Below are 22,036 nucleotides of genomic sequence, written 5' to 3'. Positions count from 1 at the left end.
TATATTTCTTTTCCATGACGTGAAAGGGATTAATGGTTTCTTTCTCCAGAAGTCTGTGGCCCTTGCGAGTGAAACAGAGAGGGCAGGCCATGCTTCCCCATGAATGCAGCAGCATCCTTTGGAAACAATCTCAAGACCTCCTAACCGAAAACCCTTGCTTCTAATTTAAGTATGAGACAGTAATTACTCATACAGCCAGGGAGAATTCCAAGTCCCTGCCTACTTGCAGTACTGTCTTAAAACAATCAACTCATCTTTCAAATCTGACCGAACTACAAATGGTATGAGAACTGTCGTCTAATAAGGATGTTCATTTTGGCACTCAGCAGCTTACGCATGGCTCACAGATGGCTTCTGTCTCGTTTTGTGTAATCCAATTATCCTGCACTACTGCGTCTCACACTTAGTCTCCAGGAGTAATTGAAAAGCTCACAGTGACAATTGTCTCTTCTTCCAGATGTCCTCGATATAAAGAAGTGGGGCTTTCATCACCTCCTTGACGTAGGATGTGTACATGGCTCTCCAGGTCAGAGTTGCTCCAAGCAAGGTAAAAAGAAATTTCTTCTTTGCATTGCTTTTCACTTGCTGCCTAGCACTAACGTAAATGAATATGTTCTATAAATGGCCTCTTTGTCAGTGGGCAACTTGTTTCACTTTTGGCTGGATACCCCACAGAAAACATTCTGCCGCACTGCTTGCATCTTGTGGTAATGTGGCAATGTAGGGGCGCCTATGCCCAAGAAAGGATTCTAAAACATTTAAATACTGGCTGTTTCGGAGGTACCATTTCACTAGAGAACTAAGCTCTCTAGCATTAACACCTGCGCTTCTCCTATGGTTTTTCTGAAATCATAACAATTTGTTCTCAATCTTTTTTTTGCAGGGGGTGGCTTTTATTTTTGTAACTTCTAAAGAGTGTGCACGATTTTAAAGGCAGAGTAGTGAAACATTTTAAGCTGTAGGTTTGTTAGTTTCTTTTCCCCCTGAGGCTAGTGTTAATAGTTGTGTTTTATTTCAGTGTAAAAATATCCCTTTTTTAAAAAAAAAAATCAAAGGACCTAAAACAAGGAAATATGCAAAGCCTCAAAGCAGCTGTGTAAATTCACACAGGCTTTGGACCTATAACAAGCCAGCCTTAAGGGAATGACATTGGAAACTCAGATTTTTACTTAAAAATTAAATTATGATTACGAATTAGTGCTACATTCATTTTAGTAAAATATCGGCACTGTATGTATTTCCTCAAGCTTTTTTGTGCACTGCCATCATCACCCCAGATGTCATCAGTAAGAAACGTTGAGCATGGCAATAGCTAAGAAAAATTTTCAAGGAAGAATCAGTAAAAACATTGTTTCAGGGAAGATATTTTTTAAAAACTTATTTTTAAGAAGATTTTAAACTGTTCATAATTTATATATAGTTTTGGGATTGAACTAGCAATAATAACTCCTGCTGGAGAGATAAAAATTAAAAGATAACATCCTTTCTCTTAAGTAGCTTACACAAAGAATGAGGACTCTATATTTAGTCTGGTCTTACACACACACACACACACACACACACACTCATTGCAGCAGAAATATCCAGATAGTTGCCGCAGTTCTTCAATATTTGGGAATCCCAGAGCTTTGTATGTAGAATCACAGCCTTAGAACATTAGACCAATAGTGAATATGTTCCAAATAGGTGAGTTGTTGAGAATCAATTCTCATGATACATCCTTGTAGGTTATTCGTTAACTCTCCTTTTAAGTCCTTGTTCATTGTCAGTATTATCAGCACAAGAATTATGGATATGCTCATAAATTAATAGTAATAGCAAAAGTGACCTTCATCTAAAGATAAGTCTAAGACTCAACAAACATTTATTGTGTGCACGCAAAGTGCCAGGCAGTGGGCTAATTAAATCCCCCTATCTCTATACTTTAAATGAGAGAAAAGCTGACTCAAGGGAAAGAGTTATGGCCAAAGGCCATTTAATTAATTTTCTGTCTGGGGAAATAGCACAAAAACTGGGAAGAAAGCCCAGGTATGAGGACTGCTAAATTGTTGTTCAGAATACAATATATTCTACTCCAGTAGAATACATGTTTCCTAACTACAGTAAACTAATATAAACTTTCCTCTATGTGTAAAAATGTCAGATGCACAACACGTTCCTGCATTTTCTTGGAATCGTTCACCTGAACTAGAGAATTTCATCCACACAGGCAATTTCAAAGGGAACTACTATCGGTGGGCTAGACCCTGTGCTGTGATCCTACAGGTGAGAGAGCCATTATTTCATGATTTCTGTAGGGCTTGTCCACAGATCTAAAAAGCAGGCTTTCCCACGGGGAGAAATGGAAGGGAAAGTGTTATCTGTTGAGCACATGTGGTACTTAAGACCAGAAATTTCCCAACGTGTTCTGAACACAAAACCCCTGTGAAATTTTACCTATAGAACAAAACTCAGAAAGTAACCAGCCAGTGCCACACGCTCGTCAGCGAGGAGCTGGGAGAGAAACCCCAGTGTACCTGACCTAGAGTCCCTATTCCTTATTAATGGGGGCTCCCACTGGAGGGGTCTTTCGTTATTTTTTTCCTTCCTTCCATCACTGTTATGCAAAATTTATTAACTGAATACCTACCAAGGGCTAATCGGTATTTTGGGGTCTGAAGAATTAGACATTATTAAATCAGTGTCTCTGTCTTTGAGAGGCTGGAGGAATGAGCATCCTCCGTAAATAAATATGCTACAACACCAAGGTGATCAGATCTGTAGTACATAATGCCATAAAAGCAAAAAAGAAAAAGAAAAAAAAAAAAAAAAAAGGAGGAGTAGAGGAGGTAGGCATGGTGGCTCATGCCTGTAGTCCCAGAGATTTGGGAGGCACCGCTGCACCCCAGCCTGGGCGACAGAGAGAGACCTGTATCTTAGACCAAAAGTGGGGAGGGATTAGGAGAGTGGGGGTGCCAGTATAGTAGGGTGGGGTAGGAAGATGACATATGAGCTAGACCTAGAGAATATACAGCTGTTTGCTCTGCAAAGAAGAGTAAAGCTGTTGTAGGCAATGGGAACATTCTGCTTTGCAAAACCACATAAGCTTCCAATTTTCACAGACTAAGCAGAGAAAGTTATTATTAAAGGACTAGGCCCAGATTTCACAGGGGAATTCTCCTAAGTTTTCAAAGATCATATACTCTCAATGCTACTTAAATCATTTCAGAGTATAGAAGAAGAAGAAAAGCCACAGGATATTTTTATGAAACAAGAATTACATTGTCACCTAAACCATATAAAGATAGTGCAAAACATCAACTACAGATCAACCTCACTTACGAATATGGAGGTAAAAATCTAAATAACATATTAGCAAACAGAACCCAAGAGCTCATCATAAAAATAAAACATCACGACCAAGTGACATTTATTTAAAAAATCTAAGGATGATTCAAAAATAAGTTCTTTAGTAACATAATTTACAATGTTTGTAAATTTAAGTAGAAAAATCATATGATCATCTTCATAGATGCTAAAACTACCTTTGACAAAAACTGACAACTATTCCTGATTAAAACACTAAATAAAATAGGAACTGATGATTTCTTCTTTAGTGTTAATATACATCTACAACTACATGCACACACACATTACAGTCTTAAAGCTGGTATATTACTTAATGGGGAATACTAGAGGCATTCATAGAAAGGCCAAGAACAAGGCAAACGTACCCACTAACTACACTGCTATTTAAGAATATATTAGAGGTACTAGTCAATTAATTCAGACCAGAATAAACAAAAGAATTGAAATAGAAGAAGTTAAACTATATCTATTTACAGGCGATATTGTAGTATACCTGGAAAATTCAAGACAATCAATGAAAACACTAACAAACAATAAAAAAAAAAGCAAGATAATAGACTATTAAATTAAAATACAAAAATCAGAAGCCTTTCTATACCCAAACAATAGCTAGTTAGATAGTGTAATGGAAGATAAAACTACAGTTATATTAGTAGCAAAAGGAGAATTTATTTAATAATAAATGTATCAGGAAATGTGTAAAATCTAGATGAGGAAAAATTAACATATACAAAGATACAAAAGTAGACTTGAGTAAGTTTGGAGACTTTTCTTGGTTTTGCATAGCATGAATAAACATTATAAAGCTATCATTTATTTCCATCTTAACAATAAATTTAGCATAATCACAATAAAAATAACAAAGTTGATTTATGGAGCTACTCAAGCACATTTTGAAGTTTATATGGAAAAATAAACATAAAATAGCTATGAGAATTTTACAAACAAAAAAGAAAGAAAAATGAGAGGTAAGTAGCCTTATGAGGTGTTTTTAAATCAGTTTTGAGTAAATTGATATACAAAAATTGTACATATTTAATGTATACAAGTTGACAAGTTTGGACGTATGCAAACCGCTGTGAAGCCATCGCCATAGTCAAGGTAACAGACATATTCATCACCTCCAAAAGTTTTCTTGTGCCCCTTTGATGGTTTTGTGTGCATATGTGGTAAGAACATTTAACATGAGCTCTATCCTCTTAAAAAATGCCTTCTCAGATATGAAAGCGTACTATAAAGTTTCTATAATTAAAATAGTGTAGAGTTATTGGTTCATGAATAGATAGAAAGATCAATGGAAGAGGATAGAATGCTTAAAAATGGACAAAAGTATATGTGGAAATATAGTAATGAAAAAGGTAGTATCTCAATGGAATGTCAGAAATCAAGGAAATACCAAAAAAGAGGGGGATATGTAGAAAGAACACAGGCAGTGTCTTGTAGGTGCTAAAACTGGTCAAACTTGGGATAATTTTAGCAACAACAGGAATCTTGTTAATGAATTATGACACATAGAAAATTAAAAAGGCCATCAGTTATCATGGATAAATAATAAATACATGAATTTATACATCAGTCAGAGACCATCTATAATCAGAGTCACAAAGTTTACTTTCTGACTGGGCATCAATAAACTTGATATAAAATTGAAACTCTTCCAATGAACAGCTTTGTGAAAATCACCTGATTTCTCTGGGTCTCTGTTTCTTCATCTACACAGAGGTGACTGTACTCCTAACACATCTGTTTATCTTGAGGAGTGAGCTAACCTACACAGTACACTTTGAAGGAACATATAATGTTGGACATACTTGCTTGTTCTAGTTGTTTTCGGCAGATTATTTGGTCTCATCTTACTTCTTCCTTTTTATCCCCAAGAAGTCTGAAACAGCTTTGAATAGAATGTCAACTCTTGATAATTATCTGCAGATTGATTACTCTCTCATTCTACAGCAGAAATTGCTTTGATCTGGGTGGTGTTCAGTGTGGCCTGGACGCTGACCAATCATAACGGATTCTTCTTAAATAACCAGAATGTCCTACAGGATTGTGCTTCTAGCAATTCTAAAACTGTAATGAGTCATTCAACTTATATTCTTTGAGTATCTACTATGTGCCAGGAACAACACTGGACACTACACATATGTTAGTGAGCAAAGTGGACACATTTCTTCCTTCCTAATCCCTTCTTAGATAAAATGGGATGTTAAAGAACAATTAAATCTTACATGTTTTAGCAATTACTTGAAGAACCATAAAGCAATACGTGGAAGAGATTCCATTGGGGTGTTATTAAATGCAACAAGAAAAATTCAAGAGACAAATGAAAAGAGGTGGCTATCAACTCTGGGAGAAAGGAATGAAATAGCAGCTTTCCCTTTGGAATTATGCCCAGTCAAGCCAGTGTAGACACTGACAAGACAGTTGAGTGAGTCATGCAGTCATGCACCCTGTCATACTCTGGGTCCCACACCAGGGATGCAACCTGCACATACTCATACTCTGTCCTGGTCCCAGCCTCGCCCTGTCAAAGATACGGCTCTTGGTTTGGGGAGATTCTGAGACCTCGAATTCATGGAACTTTCCTCTATTCATTTTCATGTAGGTGTAGTCCTTCCTTAATTTCATCTTATTAAAAAAATGCTTTATTGTTTGGGGCAGTGGAAGGAAGGTTGACATCAAAATATTTTGATCAAAGAAGATGTAATGTAAAGATCAGTTGTATCAGATGGTTTTTTGAAAACATCTTGCAGAGCATTCATCATATCTTAAATTTTTCAATTTGCAGACTTAACTCACTTTCAGAATAGTATTGCAAAAAAAGGGTAGAAGCTTTTCAATAAAGAAATTGCATTTATAATGGTCTGTATTAGAACAGTCAATTATATCCACAGTCAGACTAATAAGGTCCACGTTAGGGAGAGAAGAGAAGGGTAGAGAGCCCCCAGTAGAGAATGATAAGTCATGGAAACTTCTTGGAGAGGTGAGGGGTCAGCTGAGACCTGAAAAGATGAACGAGATTTAGCTTTCTAAAGAGAGGAGCAGCTAGTTCTAGACAGGGTGAGCAGCACTGAACGTTCCCAGGAATAGAAGTACTTCAGCAGGGCTACAGCGCCAAAGAGGAGGGCAAACCCGAAAGAAATAGTAGAACCCAGGGGTGATATTAATATACACACAAGATAATGTTGGGAATTGTTTTTGCACTTTTCTTGTCCACCAGTTTCTCCATTGGAGGTGACATTGTCCAGGAGAATTAGGTTTGCTGTTGCTGGAATGTAATGAAAAGGAGCATTCAATGTTAAGGGTGCTTATTTGTTCTCCTGACTTCCATAATAAGCTCCAACAATAGATTGAAGGGACTCCCAGAGAGTGTAGCTTGACTACCCTCCACAGGGATATAGCTGAGGAACCAGATCTGGAGGGAGAGAAGAGGCAGATGGTGAGGAGGTGGTGGTGGTCAGGGAAGAGCCCAAGACTGAACTGCAGGGGCTGGAGCCTACGGAGAAGAGCAGAGTCAGTAGAGCAAGACATGTCCTGCCTAGAACATTCTGTGGCTGGGGCCCGAGGGCCGAAAGGAAGGTGAACCATTGGCTGTGGACAGATCCCTTCCAGATCCCCATGAGTGCACTGTGCAGCTGTAGAAGTTATGTTCCTCCTTGCTGGTGGGCATAGCTGGCCGTCTCTTTGTCGCCTTTGGATAGTCCAGCAGAACAACAACAGGCCCTCTGGTCCCCAGGACTTTGCTGAGTACACGGAACTGCTAAGCATCCCTCTTCCCCCCCACCCTATCTCAATGGCCCAGAGTACTTGTAAACCCCCTAAAACTGTGTGTCCTTCACCACAGAGGGCAAAGCGCCAACATTTGTTTTCTTACGATCAATATGGACCATGCTTCCTGTCTGGCAGTGTTGTTGTTTGGATTAAAGGAGACAAAGTTTGCAAAGTGGCTAGCTTGGTGCTTGCATGTACAGGTATTAAACAAAGGTTATCCTTACCCCATCCCCTAAAAAATAGGGACGAACGTTCCTCAAAATTTCATTAATAAAAATGTACTTGTAAAGATGCTCACTGATTGAATACATTTATTGAGGATTTTAAAAATTATTAGGAAAAAAATAAACATTTGCAAATTTTAAAAACATGGTATAAGTTCCATTTATCCATCACCCAGCTTCACAATTATCAACTCATGTTCAATCTTGCTTTGTCTATATTTCCACTATTCTCTCAACTATTTTTAAGCTAACTTGAATATCATATTATTTCATCTGCAAATATGTCCCAATGTATCTTTAAAGATAAGAACTTAAAAAAAAACATACCATTATCACACCTTAAAAAATTAACAATAATTTTTTAACGTCATTAAATATCCAGTCAAGTTTAAATAGCCAAATGGCTCATAAATGTCATAATTTTTTTATAGTTTGATTCAGGATCCAAATATATTTTTAAAAGAATAATAAAAATTTTGACAGTAGCTACATATCTAGACTGCTACAAATTTTCATATACTGGATTTTCCTAGAGTGCAATAATAATATTTATAGCATAATGAAATTATGTGGTCAGTCATTTGGACAACATCATTAAGTGCCTTTACGTGGGTAATTCAGTATGATTTTTGTTCCCCTAACCTCAGCTCTGCCACTAAAGGCACGTCCTAGGGCCATTCACTTAACCTGTCCACATCTCAGTTTCCATACTTTTAAAATGAAAGTGTTGAACTCGAATTGATCACTCACCATGCTTTCGTGACCCTACCAGGTGGGAGGCGGAACAGCACAGGGTTAAGAGCAAGAGCACTGACATCAGCAGATCTGGACTGGAGCCCTGCCACATACAGCTCTTATGAGTGGGGATACGTTTCTTAGCTTCTTTTTGCCTCAGTTTCTAAATCTGTGAAATGCAGATGATAGTCCATCAAACCCAGAGAGTTTTTTGTGTATGCACATAATGGTAGTGCACAGGGAAGGGTGAATAAAATGAGAAAATAATGGGTACAGTGATTGTCACTTAGTAATCCCTCAATAAACAGTCAATATGGTTAGACTATCAACTGTTTGGAGCAGGGGATGAGGGGAGAAGGCTGAAAGGACAGGCAGAGGTTAGAACTGTGTTGTCTAGTACGGTAGCCACTAGCCACACATGGCTAGTCCGAACTGAGATATCTTGTAAATAAAATACACCCCAAATTTCTAACATGTAGTGTGAAGAACCAACACAAAATATCTCAATACTTTTATTAATTTGTGTTGAAATTATAATATGTTGAATATATTAAGTTAAATAAATGTTATTAAAATTAATCTCACCCTTTAAAAATTTTTATAAATATGGCTATTAGAAAATTTAAACTTATATATGTGGCTTGAATGATATTTCTATTGGACAGCACCAGGCTAGATCACCAATTGCTACTCCAACCTTTTCTAACTGATCTTGCGCCCTCTCCTATGGTCCATCTGGTCAACCAGGTTGGAAAATTGGGAGATGTAATCAGTGGCCCCCTCTCCCTTAACCTCCACAAGTTGTTGATTACATTTCCTTAATAGCTTGCACGTCTGTCCTCTTCGCCCTTTCCACTGCTAGCCTAGGATATTGCAAACCCATTTAAATGCTTTCTCTACCTAATGGTTCTTCTCCAACCTATACTGCTCCTTAAATCTTTCAGTCTCCCCACAGCCTTCGTAGAGATGCAAAATTCCTCATCAAGGCATAAAATTCCCTTCACAATCTGCCCTCAGCTCTTTAAACACTCTCCTACCCCCACCGCTGCAAGCTTAGCTCCAGTCCCGTCCTTGCAAGCGCATCTCCCGCTGCCTGGAGCAGCCCCGCCCCCCAGGCCAGCTTGTCACACATAGCACAAGGGTTACGTGTCAGAGCTGGGCTTGAGTCCTGGCTCCGCAATTTATTGTCAAACACTGAAGAAGTTACTAAACCTCTCCGAGCCTCATTTTTCTTCTCTCTAAAAGAGGAATCTACCTTTCAGAATTTTTATAAGGATTAAGTGAGGTAATGGCCATGTGGTACCTGACTCAGTAAAATCTCTGATAAATGTTATTGTCGAACACTGCCTGGAGAAATGTTCCTTGCCACTCCCCCTACACACACACACACTCTCCCTATCCTCCCCTTTCTCTCTCGGGCTTCCATGGCACTCTGTACACTCCTCAATCATACCTCTTCTCTCTGTATTGTAGCCACCTGTTTACTCATTCTTGCCTCTAGATCAGTGGTTCTCAAAGTGTGGTAATAGATATAGCAGACCCAGTATCCCCTGGGAACTTGTTAGAAACGCAAATTCCTGGGGCCCACCCCAGACCTACTAAATCAGAGACTCAGGCTGGGCCCAGCGATCAGTGTTTGAACAGGCCCTGCAGGTTGTCCGATACTTGCACCTTTGAGAACTGCGAGGCTGGGCCTCTATGGCTGAGACCACACCCAATTCCTCTTGCATTGCCGCCCAGCTCAGTAGCTGTTTGTCAAATGAAAAAGTGTATGAATAAATCCTGATGATGGTGTGATGTCATACAAGGATATCAAGAGAAGAATGTCAGGATACAATTGTGTTTTAGGAAGTTGTAAGTTCTACAGGCTGTGGAAAGCTGTGATCACCAACCTCCGCCACCGGTACCCGTCTGTGGCCTGTTAGGAACTTCGGTACAGAGCTCTGTGACCTCCCTGCTACTCCAGTCTGTGGAGAAAACCGTTTCCCATGAAACTGGTGCCCAAAAGGTTGGGGACCGCTGGTGTAAAGTATAAAGGAAGAAATTATTAGAGGCAAGTGAATTTGCTTGTAAGAAAATCATTATTTGAAAATCTAGATTTACAATTCAGATAGAAAAAAGTGTTTACAAAAACTATGCCTTGCTTTTCAAAATAGTTTTTTACAAAATCCTTTTAACATATATTATTGTGATATTTACACATAGTGTTTTGTAAATTTGTCAGGAAAAGTAGGTATATCTATATGTAAAATTTGTCAACGAATATATTCTCCCACAAATTATGATTAAACTTCAAAAAAAAAAACAGTTCTAAATGTCTTACAGAGATTTTGTATTTGTGGATTTTCTAAGTATGTAGCACAATCCTCTTGTTAGGATTATAAAAGTAAAAATTTATAGCAAGAGAATGTATGAAAAAATGAAAATGTTATTTAAACTGGGCATCTACCCAAAGGAAAAAAAGACATTCTATAAAAAAGACATCTGCACTAGAATGTTTATAGCAGCACAATTCACAATTGTAAAGATGTGGAAACAATCCAAGTGCCCATCAACACATGTGTGGACTAATAAAATGTGGTATATGTATACCATGGAGCTCTACTCAGCCAGCCAAGAGGTGACCTAGCACCTCTTGTATTATCCTGGATAGAGCTGGAACCCATTCTACTAAGTGAAGTATCCCAAGAATGGAAAAACAAGCACCACATGTACTCACAATCAAATTGGTATTAACTGATCAATACTTATGTGCACATATAGTAATAACATTCATCGGGTGTCGGGCAGATGGGAGGGGGGAGGAGGGGATGGGGATATTCACACCTAATGGGTGCAATGTGCACACTGTCTGGGGGACGGACATGCTTGAATCTCTGACTTGGGTGGGGCAAAGGCAATATATGTAACCTTCATATGTACCCCCGTAATATGCTGAAATAAAAATAAATAAATAACAAATAGATAAATTTCAATATTAACAGAAATAACAATAGTTTTGGTTTGAAAATATGTATTAGTATAGAGACTGTATATTATTCATCTTATTTTGGATTGAAATGAAATAATGCAATCAACTAGAAATATTTCAATGAGAGGCTATTAAAGGAAAAACTAATTGATATTAATACATAGTATAAAGAGTAAAGCAAATGCAAAGACACACTACTCTTAAGAGAATTAGCGGGCTGAAGAAGCTCCAAGTTGTTCCCTAGCTTTTACCCAGCTCCCACCAGCAGATTCTCATCCTGACACTTGGGAAGGAATCGAGCCAGTTTATGGGTGGACACTGTATTTGGACCTTCAACTCAGGTAAAGCCTCCACATTTCTTCTTGACTTCTGCATAATCTTCTCTACAAAATGAGGGCTTTTAGCCAATTCCATTTTGATTTCTCCATCTGGGAGACACTGTTGCGCACCCTGATTCCTTCTTGCTTGCTAATAGAATCCCAACTTCTATTTTAATATTTCATCGAGGCAGTGGGTACCCATCCCCGGGAGCAGCCCTGATGTTCTAAACCTGCCCTGGGAAACCCTTTTTCTCTCTGCCTGTGACTGTGCAGTAAGTGGGCACATGGCCCAGTGGGCGTCAGTGAGACACAATGGGAAGTCTGCTGGAGGCTTCTCGGAAAGATTTTATTCTCTAATAAAAGAAAAACAGCTGTGGGAAGAAGGTCTCTTTTGCACCCGTCCTTTTACTTCTTTTTTTTTTAAAAGTATTGTGTCAGCCATCGCGGAACAACAGCCTATGCAGGTGTTAGGGAGAGAATGAGGGCTGAGGATAGGAGGAGACCAAGGGTTGAGGAAAGGGAAACTGAGGGCTATGAGGGAGGGGAGATAACGGGCCAAGGAATGTGAGACATTGAGGGCAAAGGGGGATGAGGAGGAGAAGCAGAGAGAGAGGAGACTTAGCAGGTGAGGGGGACACAGGTAAAGAGTGTGGGGGTGGGGATGGGGATGGTGTGTCCCAGAGCCTTGGAGTCCTCATTTCCCAGGCCCTCTTAGGTCTGACAGCCCACCCATCTTTGAATGGTAAACCTGTACATTTGGTCCATTCAGCCAATGGGTGGTGTATGCTCCATGCTACCCACCTCATCCTCTTGCCTGGAACACAGGGCTCCTCTGTACCCAGGCCAATAGACAGATTTGATAAACTTGATGAATTAGTCACTTAGAGAACATTAATAATCCTAAAGTGTTAGAGTGTCAGCTAAACAAAAATGACTTTCCAAAAGATTCAAAAGGGAAAAGAATAAACTGGATAAACTGAGCATTTCCCATGTGAAATGCTGAAATTTTTCTTATATTCTTAAGAATATATTTTAAAAGATTAATAGTGAAGTTCAGCACATTTTTGATTGTTTATTGGCTTAAGTATTTCTTCATGTGAATTGCCTATTTATATACTTTGTCCATTTCTCTATTGGTTTGTCTTTTTATTTGTGTGAATTTATATATTATAGATATCAATCCTTTGCCTGTGATATATGCTGCAAATATTTTCTCCCAACCTATTCTTTGGCATTTAAGCCTTTAATCCACTTGAAACTTATTATGGTGTCTGGTACAAGACTGGAATCTAATGGGATTTTCCTGTTCAGAAGTTAGACAATTTTCGCAGTACCGTTTGCTGAATAATCCATCTGAATCCCATTTATCTTCAATGCTTCCTTCTTAAGATTCAGATGTGGAAGAGTCCATTTCAGAACCAGCTATTGTGTTTTAGCCAATTGCTCTATAAATTCTGGCATGCAGGTTTAATTATTAATATTATGTTATGATGTGGGATTTTGGTTCATGTTTTTTGAAGTTTACTGTTCTCAGATTTTTATTATTACCACAGCTGAGATTTAGAATCATTTTGTTCAGTTAAAATAGAAATACTGGCATTTAGGACGTTCATCCTAGTGGATGGAGGATAGGTGACATGGATTTATATACTGCATTAATGCTTGGTGCAAATGGATAATATGCCAGGCTCTTCAGTCAGCAACACCTACACTTTGCGCTTTGAAGTCTTTCCCACCCCATGGGTCTCGGAGCAATACAAGGCTAGCCAACACTAGCGTTCATTCGTCATCTTTTGTTTGTCAAACTAGTAACCAGCAACCATGTGAAAAAGCCCAGGCTCTTGGACCTCACGCCTGATTTCTCCACAGGTTGTTTTGCAGAACCTTGTTATGTGTGTCATCCTGTTCTACGCTGTGTACTACGTGTCTCTGAGCATGGGCTGCTTGATGCTCAAGTAAGTAGCACATTGTCTTCAAACAGAATTAAAAGCTAACATTGAATATGAAAGGAGTGTATACTTAATACTTGACATGTCTTTATGGATTAGAGGATGTGGATTTTTTTAATGACCTTTTGCTTCTTTAGGTAAAAATAAGCAAATCTTCTATATTTGAAAATGATAAAGGTAACAGTCATGAAATGAATTGGATAGCACCAGGCAGGACTGTCCCTCTTACCTCTTTGGAGGCTGGTCATGCAAAGGAAGTGAAAATATTACTCCCTGGGCTGGTATTGAATCAGAGGAGGGAGCTTGGAGATAATCTAAAACCAATTTAAATAATTTCTGTTACACCCTGCAAATAGCTTTTGGGAGTCAGGAGATCCGCATTCTGACCCAAGTTTTTATTACCTTCCTGAATCATCTTGACCAAACCATAGAGCTTCTCTTATTTCAGTGTCTTCATTTGTCACATGGAAATAATAATCCAAAAAGAGTTATCATAAAGATGAAATGAGATAATACATGTATTTTTATGGTATCATTTCTATGCGAGGCATTATTTTTCTTGTAATTTTTTGTCTTGCAATGGTTGAATTTTGTCCCTACTGATTTAGGTTGCTGATATTTTGATTGCCTTAAAATATATCATGCATATTTACAAATAATTCCCTAGAAGTTGAGTGTTTGTACAATTTAATTTTATTGTGCAAGCAAGAAATTTTATTTCAATATGCAAATTAATACCAAGAAATAATTATACCAATTTTTGGAATGGAAAGAATGTAATTGAGCATGCTTACAGGCAAACCCACTGAGGAAGAATCTGGTGCTCACACAGAGTCTCAGCCTCTGCCTGGGACAGGAGACAGTGAGGTCACACCTGGGGCAGGGAATAGGCAAAACTGTGCCGGACACAGTCTTGTCCAGCACAAGATTTCAAAGGTTTGTAGTTAATGGGAGTTGAAGGCGAGGAATTTGAAGTAATTAGACCTTAAAGCTCTGGGAGGCAGCTAACTGGTTGACCAGATGCACAGAACTGCAAATACAGGCATAGTAGAAAGTCTAAATGTATGGTCTATAGATTCAGATTTTAGTACAAGAAGAGATCTCAGCAATTAAGCTCTTCAATTAACAGATAAGAAATAGAAGCTTGGAGAGGTTAAGTGACTTGCCCAAGTTCACAGTTACAACCCCACCAGGATTTGAACCTGAGTCTTTTTGCTTCCAAGCCTTTGCCTGCTCTCTGCTTGGTATGAAGTTCTCTTCCCACATTTGATGGCAGGAAGTACCAAGATTACAGCTGAGACCTCAAAAACAATTAAGCCCACTTGTGGACAAAGTGGAACTTAATTGGACAAAGAAGACAATGTGGACAAGATGTTATTTGGCTGCCATCCAAGTAGGCCAGTTTTAAAATATGCCACATTGTGTGTAAATCTAATGACTTACCCTTGCATGTGAACAGTGATGTGCAGAGCTTTTATGTGCAGTTATGAAACAGCTATGAATTGTCTCCTACAGAGTAAACTATTTTCATTTCTAACATCTTCAGGGTATATGAGTTGGATGTCCTGGCACCATTTGATTTCAAAACAAATCCCTCATGGCTCAACACAAATTATAAAGGTAATTGTTTTTAATTTTCAATCCTTGCCAATTAGTAAACTAAGTGCCTCCAAAAATCAAAATTTTTTTAAAAATAAAAATTTTATGAATATCCAGTCTGCCCCTGAGTTATCTGCATATTATGTCTGACTATAAAATTAATTAGAAAAAGTGCCATCAAAAATTTTAAAATGGCTATTCCTAGGAGGTGGAATAGGATGGAATAGGTAGAGAAAGGGAATTAGAATTCTTATGTGAATTTTTATTTCATGGTATTATGAGTGAATCTTTTGTGCATTAAATATTTTTTAAAGAAAAGGAAGAATAATTTAATGTACTGATGTAGAAAAATGTTCTTGAAGTTTGAAATAGAAAATGAAAACTACAAAAGAGTTTGTATAGTATAATTTCATTTTTGTAGAACAGAGTAAAATACATGATGTCAGTTGTAAAAAGTCTGGAGAATTATGCAACAAACTGTTATCTCCCATCTGGAATGACAGAGAACTTTCATTTTCTACTTCGCACATTTCTGCTTTGTTTTATTTTTCTTCCCAAATAGTATAGAACTTGTTACAGAGGAAAAACAGTAAGAAAGAATATACTAAGACAAAAGTTATCCCTTTTAAATTTGGCATTTTTGTTGAATAAGTAATTATTAATTAATACCTAGTGTGTTCACAGACCTTATGTATTTATACAATAATCATACCTATATTTATTTAACATTTGTCAAATATACTCATTTTGGGGGTACTCATGGTGAGTTTGTCCCATCTTTAGAAAAGTAAAATTTTAATGTTATTTTCTATTATAAAATAAGGAAGATTTATTAATGAAAGCTTAGAAGATATGTACAAGTAGAAAGGAGAAGAAAATAAATCACAAACTTACTTTCTATACACAGTAATTATTCTTAACATTTTGTTAAATTTCTCCCTACACTTTTTTTTTCAATGTACTGTCAATTCTTTAAACATTATAATTCTTCAGAATACTATCAGACAATCTTTTTGGGGAAAAATATGCAAATATACAAAAACTGCTGGAGGCCAAAGAAACCAGGTTTAAAATATAATTTGTATAGGAGACTTGGTCAGCTAGAATTACTGAATCCAAATGAAAAGCTTTTGAACAGCTTCTTCAAGTGAGTATTCTTGTTTGTGCCGTTATTGATTCAGTTTTGTATAACAAAGAATATGTGAGAACAAGAGATTTTTATTCTAATGAGATACAAGAGGTCTAACATTTTATCTTCACTTTCTCTTTGGGCACTTCCCTAGTTTTTACCAAGACAATTCACAAATGATAAGAAGATAGTCACAGTAAAGAGTCAAGTATGGGGTGGTATGTTTTGAGTGGGGGGAGACTTAAAACTCAAGTGAGTGTTCTTATTTCATTCTTGCCTTTGGGTTAGTCAATAAAGATAAGACAAAGTCACAGGCTGGTCAAGGAAGGCCATGTTTTTACGTAGCTAAGATTAGTGAAGATCCCCAGGATGTCTAGCACAGTTTATATTGTCCTTTCTTCCCACGAAACATGAACATTTGTACAAAGATATCAATAAACCCTTAGCCTATTAGATCTTTAATTTGGGACTTGGGGAGATAAGTGCCATAACTCTTGAAAGTTGTTGCTTTGAGAAGCAAGACTTGTTTAATCTTGGAGATAAAATGTAAGAGTAATCTCAGAGCCTTGGGCACGTATTTAGGGTCAGGTTTCCCATTTGTTTCAATAATTGTGTCACTCAGGAGATCACTTTTTCATTTTTAGCAAGGACACTGGAAAGTGTGGGTCCAGTTAAAACATTTTGTTCCTAACATCTTTCCTTTGCATTGCAGAGAATAGTTTGCAAATTCCTTTCTTTTAAATTAAAATCCTCCCAGTAATTTTTTAAGATAGATAAACTAGTACTACACTTCCCAATTTATGGAGAAGGAAACAGACTGATGTAGAGGTTAAAATCCTGCTCAAGCTCTCATAACTCTTTTTTTTTTTTTTTTTTTTTTTTTTTTAGACAGAGTCTCACTCTGTTGCCCGGGCTAGAGTGAGTGCCGTGGCGTCAGCCTAGCTCACAGCAACCTCAAACTCCTGGGCTTAAGCGATCCTACTGCCTCAGCCTCCCGAGTAGCTGGGACTACAGGCATGAGCCACCATGCCCGGCTAATTTTTTTGTATATATATATATATTTTAGTTGTCCATAATTTCTTTCTATTTTTAGTAGAGACGGGGTCTCACTCTTGCTCAGGCTGGTCTCGAACTCCTGACCTCGAGCGATCCACCCGCCTCGGCCTCCCAGAGTGCTAGGATTACAGGCGTGAGCCACCGCGCCCGGCCGCTCTCATAACTCTTGAACTGTAAAGGTGAGGCTGGAATGCTGGTATCCTGACTTCCAATTTTGTACTACTTCCTTTATTTTTTTTTTTTTTTTTGTTGTTGAGACAGAGTCTCACTCTGTTTCCCGGGTTAGAGTGCCATGGCATAGCTCAAAGCAACCTCAAACTCCTGAGCTCAAGCGATCTTCCTGCCTCAGCTTCCCAAGTAGCTGGGACTACAGGCATGAGCCACCATGCCCAGCTAATTTTTTCTATATATAGCAGCTAATTGCTTTCTATTTTTAGTAGAGACGGGGTCTCGCTCTTGCTCAGGCTGGTCTCGAACTCCTGAGCTCAAAGGATCCACCCGCCTCGGCCTCCCAGAGTGCTAGGATTACAGGCGTGAGCCACCGCCCCCGGCCTGTACTACTTCCTTTAAACCATGCTTTCTTTCATATCATAAACAAAGCATAATTCTCTATCAATATATACCAGTACATCTTGTGCAAGACTAAAATCACTTTCTGTAAGCAACTGCAAGTTAACCTATAAAATCTCTAAATTTTGACAAAAGAGGCAGCTCTATCTCCCTTTGTAATGTGGAGGTTCTGTAAGCCAGTGGTGGAGGAAGGAGTGAAGTGTGATGGGAAAAGGTGGTGTCAATATGATCAATTTGATACAACAGGACAGCTCCTTCCTCGATTTTAGGTGGCAGGACATGCTGAACTGATCTGTATTGCGCAAAGGAATTCCTGTGCAATGGAAAAAGAGTTAGTACGAATTCTCCACTCAACTTTTGAAACCTATTGAGTTAAATTAAATAGAATTGAAGAGGAATAAGTGTGAGTCCTTTAAAAAGATTGCACCTGGGACTTGCTGACTTAAGTGTCTTGCTTACCCACTAGACAATCACTGGCTTGCTGGATAATGAATTACTTCTGCACAATAGGACAGAAGGTGATTATTGTATTTTTGCTTTGAAAAGTATAGAGTTTGTCTGCCTAGATTTATTGATTCCTGAATTGTATGAACATAACGACTGTTTCCTGTGTTTTAAAAGTAAAGAAAGGTAATTTGTATGGAAAGTATAATTTACAAAGGCACCTTGGTGGTATATCACATAGATTCGCCACTTCGATGTTTGATGAATCTCTCCTTTGATACCACTGTAGTCCTAAGATCCATATCAAAGACAAGAGGCAAATGGCTCACTCATCACATGTTCAGGGCTCTTAGAGATTTGTGGTCCTAACCTGTAAATATCTAGTTGTTTATACATGTTCAGGGAAACTACTCTGTGACTCAGTGGATTTAGAAGAGTATCTGCATTCACAGCTGTCATTTATGAGGCTGTCTTTCATCCATGGTTATCAGTTATGTTTCCCAGATAACTACCTGAACATACAATTTTATTACAAAGACACAAAGGAATTCATTTTCAAGTTAGGCAGTGCTTGGTACCAAAGAAATGTTATAGTTCAGTAAACTCTTACATTTGATTTTTTTCCATTTCTGAAAACTTAGAACTGAATTTTTTCATTAGTTTTTAATTCATCTTAAAATGAGATTTGCAATCCAATTACAGATTTGCATGCATTGGTTATATTGTAACATTTCCTTATTGTACTTCACCTTCTAAAGTGTTGAGTACAAAGAATATGAAATACAAATTACACACTGTTATTTTTCTATAAATCTAAGAATTATTAAAAGATGGACTGTGTTAAAAGTTTTTACCCAAATATGAGGATTGTTAAGAGATGGAGCATTTTAAAAATTCTTACATAAGTTAAATTTCTTCGCAGAGAAAGTTTTCACGGTCTTGTTACTAGCTGTATTTCAGAATTGTTGGTTGCTCTAGTTCTAAATGATAATATTCTTTCTTTTATTTGCAGTTCTATTAATCTCAACAGAGGTCACCTACTTTGTTTGTGGATTGCTTTTTGTTCTGGTTGTGGAAGAATGGGTTTGGGATTATGCTATTTTAGTAACTATTCTTCATGTTGCCATCACGTCAACTGGTAAGCAAAATAAAGTACCAGAAAGTGTATTAAATCTGATGTTGTACCTAAATCACTTCCTGAGTAGACTCTTGTTGTATGCATATTCTCCTATGATGGCTAAATAATAAGTGATGATAAAAGTTCTTCACTCCTCCCCTCCTGGTCAAGTTCTTCTACAGCTCCATGTTCCAATTCAGAACTGTACTAGAATGTAGGTGTTTCCTGTTCTCCTTTCACATTCAACTTGTCAGCAGCTTGTACAGTGTTTGTTTCTGTAAGACTTATTTTTCCTCCTAAGTCCTTCCATGAGGCAGAAACTGGGGAAAATGGGACCCAAGGAAACACGTCCAACAATAGTTATTTTAGACTAAGGGGTTTTCATTTCTACCTGTGGTCTTTGGAGTCAAAAGAAAGTGGATCCAAATTCCAGTTCTACCTTTTACTAGGTGTTAGACAAGGTCTTGCACAAGTCACATCTCTCACATCAGCTTCCTCTTTTACAAAGTGGAGGAGATGGGGTGAAGTTTCAGCAAGACAATGAGAAATTGTCTGACAGTATCTAGTATATAATAATCACTCAGTAAATGATTGATCCTTTCATCCATTCATTCATCCCTCCGTTCAGAATTTACTCCTCTACTAGAGTAAATCTGTCTCCAATTTAGGAACACACAATTTCCAAATAAATTGCAACTTCCCAGCATCAATGCTATTTGAGAATACCAGTATGTTAACTCCCTAGCATCAATTTCCTCAGATACAAACTCTCACTCAGTAATTCGGAGAATCACTGGATCCTGCCCCTCCCCTGAAGCCAGTCCCCACTCCCACCCCGACATCATCTCAAATTTTCTATTTCACTTTAGGGCTTACGTTTTTCTGCAAGTCAGCCACAGGATATTTGTAAAAGGGCCTGGGGGCATAAGGTGGTTTTATCTTCAGGGTTGAGATGAGCTATAGGTTCTAGACCCAGAAAAGTTATGAGTTAATTATCTAACATATGTCACATCAAAAGTGCTTAACAAATGATTGCTGGAGAGCATTGGGTTCGGAGTGAAGTGGTTAGGATTCCAGGGGGACTCAGGCATTGAGGATTCATTCTTAGGCCCGTCACTGCTGACGTAAGAACTCGACAATTCACATCATTTCCAGGAGCGAGTTCCAACTATTTGACTTAATACATAACCTTTTAGACCATGACTTAAGTATAACTTTGGGGCTACCTGATTTTGTTAACGCGGATAAACTTTCTCCTTGTTATGTGGGTATGATTTGACCAAACAAGTATTTCTTCATGAGTTAAGAAAAAAAAAAAGTATGTTTTAAAAAAATGAACACCTTTTTTTTTTCTCTATTGCAGTTATGTCGGAATTCCCCTTGACATCACATTGGTGGGCTGCCTTAGGTATATTGGAATTGTTCCAGTTTAAATTCTCTAATGCACAAAAATAATGTTAAATAGAGCAACTTTTGGAAATAGATTTTATTATCTCAGACAGATTTTGTAATAGTATTATCTAAGATAATAATAATGATCATGTCTAAAATAATGAAAAAACATACATTTCACTGAAGATAGACTCCACTGGTTGTTTCTTTTGGCCCAAATATACTCTTAGAGAAGGTGTATACCAAATATACTCTTAGAGAAGGTTAGAGAAGGTGCCATCTTAACATGTACTTGGAATCAAAAATAGGTCAGTGAATAGACATATAAGAAATAAAGCATACTCTACTTCTCCTTTTAACAAAATTTGAATTTATAAAGAAATGACATAGACTTGACTTTATACGTTGAGCAATAATGGAGGAGAGGCTGAAGTGAGTGAACACCATCAAAGATTCCACATCCTGGAAAAGTTTTCATTAAGCCACAGATTTACTTATCTTGCCTCCAAGTCTAATCGACAATAGTTTTTTCTCTCTTTCCTCATCCTATTTTCCCTCATGGCAGAGGATAAGGACTGAGTTACCCTGAGTAGGGAAACTAGAGCAGATATAACTTTCTTTAAAAAGTATTTTAGGGACAAATTTTGCACTTTTAGTGAAATCCATATACAGACTCTTGCTCATATGCACACAGGTGCATCAAATGTTCCACTGTACAAGTGGGTCACCAGGGTAGACCCAGCAACAGTATGAGATGCCCAATAATACAGTTCCTCCTCTTTCCTTCTCTGACATCTCCTCATCTGTTCACAGAGCTTCATGCTCTCACATATCCGATCATGGGACTATATTTTATATATTCTTACGTCCCAAGACACAGCTTCCTCTAACTTCTTTTTGTCCACAACTTAATCTATATAAATCCTCCTTTAACATGCATGGCTCCTCAAAAGGTTGAATTTTTAGGAAAATTTTTAAGAGCCTAAAACCTGACTTATAGATGACCGGAGGGAACTGCCCTGCAGGACGTGAGATATATCTCTGTAAAGACCAGAGCATGATGAAGGTAGTGGAAAAAACAACAGAAATGATTGTATATTGAAACTAGTAAAGTGTGAAAAGAGCTCCCGGGTATTGCACAAAGAACGTAAGACTATACAAAGGTAAATTAGCCTCTGCTGTTTTCCCCCCTATTCGTATAAAGGGCCTCAAAGTGTCCCTTACAGCAGACTTTCTCAAACTGTAATGTACTTAATGCATGCTAATCACCTGAGGATCTTGCAAAAGTTAGTTAGTCTGGGTAGGGTCTAAGTAAGGGTGGCACTGCTGGCCCATGGCCCATACTTTGAGCAGCAATGGCATACAGAACATTCCGAACCTTTTTTATTCTCTTATGCAACCCCTAACTTGA

General features: G+C 37.9%; 1 protein-coding gene across 1 annotated transcript; it reads left to right on the top strand.

Annotated features, from left to right (window-relative positions):
- Window positions 1-386: 386 nt before the first annotated feature.
- Window positions 387-20,740, top strand: TMEM244 (transmembrane protein 244). Its single transcript, XM_069489181.1, has 5 exons — window positions 387-547; window positions 13,239-13,324; window positions 14,865-14,938; window positions 19,129-19,254; window positions 20,597-20,740. The coding sequence occupies exons 1-5, from the start codon at window positions 515-517 to the stop codon at window positions 20,686-20,688; spliced, it is 411 nt and encodes a 136-aa protein (XP_069345282.1). The 5' UTR covers window positions 387-514; the 3' UTR covers window positions 20,689-20,740.
- The last annotated feature ends 1,296 nt before the right edge of the window (window positions 20,741-22,036 follow it).

This window comes from Eulemur rufifrons, chromosome 15 (assembly GCF_041146395.1).
Source record: "Eulemur rufifrons isolate Redbay chromosome 15, OSU_ERuf_1, whole genome shotgun sequence".
Taxonomy (NCBI): domain Eukaryota; kingdom Metazoa; phylum Chordata; class Mammalia; order Primates; family Lemuridae; genus Eulemur; species Eulemur rufifrons.
The sequence above is the reverse complement of the archived record's forward strand: the minus strand, read 5'-3'. Positions and strand labels throughout refer to the sequence as shown.